We start from the raw sequence: 2500 nt of genomic DNA, 5'->3' as shown, positions 1-2500 counted from the left end.
CTGGGGCTGAGACTTGAGCTTTACACGTGCCTAGGCTATTTCTGGAGTTAAACGCCAGGTTGTAACCTGTTTTAGGCGTTTAACTCCAACTTGTGACCTATTTCTGGCGTTTAATGCCACAATAGGGCAGAGAACTGGCGTTGAACGCCAGTTTGCGTCGTCTAAACTCGGGCAAAGTATAGACTATTATATATTGCTGGAAAGCCCTGGATGTCTACTTTCCAACGCAATTAAGAGCGCGCCATTTGGACTCTTGTAGCTCCAGAAAATCCATTTCGAGTGCAGGGAGGTCAGAATCAAACAACATCTGCAGTCCTTTTTCAGCCTCTGAATCAGATTTTGCTCAGGTCCCTCAATTTCAGCCAGAAATTACCTGAAATCACAGAAAAATACACAAACTCATAGTAAAGTCCAGAAATGTGATTTTTATTTAAAAATTAATAAAAATATACTAAAAACTAATCAAATCATACTAAAAACTATGTAAAAACACTGCCAAAAAGCGTATAAATTATCCGATCATCAAGGGGGAAGAAATGTATTGAAAGAAGTAAGAAGAAGAAAGACAGAAAAGAAGAAAAAAAAAAAAAGAAAAGAGACAGGGCAGCGCGCACCTGTAAGTTGAATCTGTAAGGTGATGCGAGCCCGTCATCCACGCATAAGTGTGGGAAGCAGAAAACGAGGGTGATGCGTACGCATCAGTCATGCGTCCGCGTGAGGGATGATTGTGCCCTCTGCACAGTACCCACATGGTCGCGACAAAACTCTCTGTCCAGACAATGTGGTCGCACAGCCCCAATACAACAAAATCATGATTTAGGAATTTCGAGACGACACGTACACGTCGATCACGTGTACGCATGAGGAGCACTGTGTGCGTCGCACCCCACCATCACGGTCTTGGCATAAATCTCTGTCCAGGCTGTGCTGTAGCACAATCTTAGCGCGATCAAATCACAGGAAGTCACGCGTACGCGTGGGTCACGTGTACGCATGACAAGCATTGATGCCAGTAGCACCCTAGCCGCATGGTTCTGGCACAACTCACTGTCCAGACCAAGCGACAGCACAGTTAACGTATGAGCAAAAATCATGGTCCACGCGTACGCGTGGATCACACGTACGCGTGACATGAACAACAAAGATATCATAATTTTTGCACCATTTCAAGCAAAATGGCACAAAGACACCTAGAATTTCAAGGCAACAACCAAAATGACCAAAATACACAAACTACCATAAATGAAAACTTCATGAAACAACCATCATTCAAACATATCTAATCAAACTCAATAAACTCATATCCTATCTAATCAAACATATCTAATTAAAGAGATGAAAACAAGGTGAAAGAACTATAAACAAGGAAGATCATACCATGGTGGTGTGTCTCCCACCTAGCACTTTTCTTTAACGCCTTAAGTTGGACGGTCAATGGCTCAATTCTCTTCCCTGGGAGGATCCTCCAAGAGGAAGATCTCCAATTCTTTGTTGTTCTTGGCCTTCACACCATGGTACAATTTGAGCCGGTGGCCATTCACCTTGAAGAAAGTAGGGCTTGAGAGATGGCTCAAGTGGATTACGCCATATGGTTCAACGTTTTCTACCACATAGGGACTATCCCATCTCGACCTCAATTTACCCGGCATCAACCTCAATCTTGAACTATAGAGAAGCACTTGATCTCCAACCCTAAATTCTCTTCTTTTGATATTCCGGTTATGTACTGGCTTCACCTTTTCCTTGTAGATTCTTGAATTCTCATATGCCTCCAACTGTATGCACTCTAACTCCTCCAATTGTAATTTTCTTTCAATTCTGGCATTCCCTAATCCCAAATTACATTCCTTGATGGCCCAATACACCTTATGCTCATTTTCCACTAGAAGGTGACATGCATTTCCATAGACCAACCGGAACGGACTCATGCCAATTGGTGTCTTATAAGCCGTCCAGTTGGCCCACAGTGCATCTCCGAGCCTAGTACTCCAATTCTTCCAATGGGGTTTCACCATCTTCTCTAAAATTCTCTTGATTTCCCGGTTGGAAACCTCCGCTTGACCATTGGTTTGGGAATGATAAGCCGTAGCTACCTTATGGATAATGTCATCAAAGTGTGAGCCTTGATCGCTCACGATTGCTCGTGGCGATCCAAAATGGCAAATAAGATGATTTCTTACAAAGAAAGCAACAGTGTTAGCATAATCGGTATGGGTTGAAATTGCTTCCACCCATTTAGAGACATAATCAACCGCTAACAAAATGTAGAGAAAATCATTAGAGTTTGGAAACGAACACATAAAGTCAATACCCCAAACATAAAAAATTTCACAGAAAAACATAAATTGTTGGGGCATTTCATCCCTCTTGGATATATTTCCAAATCTTTGGCATTGGTGGAAAGAATTACGAAATGAGGTTGCATCTTTGAATAGGCTAGGCCACCAAAATCCACAGTCTAACACTTTTCTTGCTGTCCTTTGATGACCAAAGTGTCCAC

General features: G+C 42.4%; 1 protein-coding gene across 1 annotated transcript; it reads right to left on the bottom strand.

Moving 5' to 3' along the window:
• Positions 1-1439: 1439 nt before the first annotated feature.
• Positions 1440-2300, bottom strand: LOC107615679 (uncharacterized). Its single transcript, XM_016317725.1, has one exon. The coding sequence runs from the start codon at positions 2298-2300 to the stop codon at positions 1440-1442; it is 861 nt and encodes a 286-aa protein (XP_016173211.1).
• Positions 2301-2500: the final 200 nt, after the last annotated feature.

Source organism: Arachis ipaensis, chromosome B9 (assembly GCF_059453495.1).
Source record: "Arachis ipaensis isolate K30076 ecotype BB chromosome B9, ASM5945349v1, whole genome shotgun sequence".
Classification (NCBI taxonomy): Eukaryota; Viridiplantae; Streptophyta; class Magnoliopsida; order Fabales; family Fabaceae; genus Arachis; species Arachis ipaensis.
This window is presented reverse-complemented; position numbering and strand designations above follow the sequence as displayed.

Coding starts and splice junctions, on each gene's coding strand:
- LOC107615679 (XM_016317725.1), bottom strand. CDS start 2,300: ATGTGTTCGTTTCCAAACTCTAATGATTTTCTCTACATTTTGTTAGCG.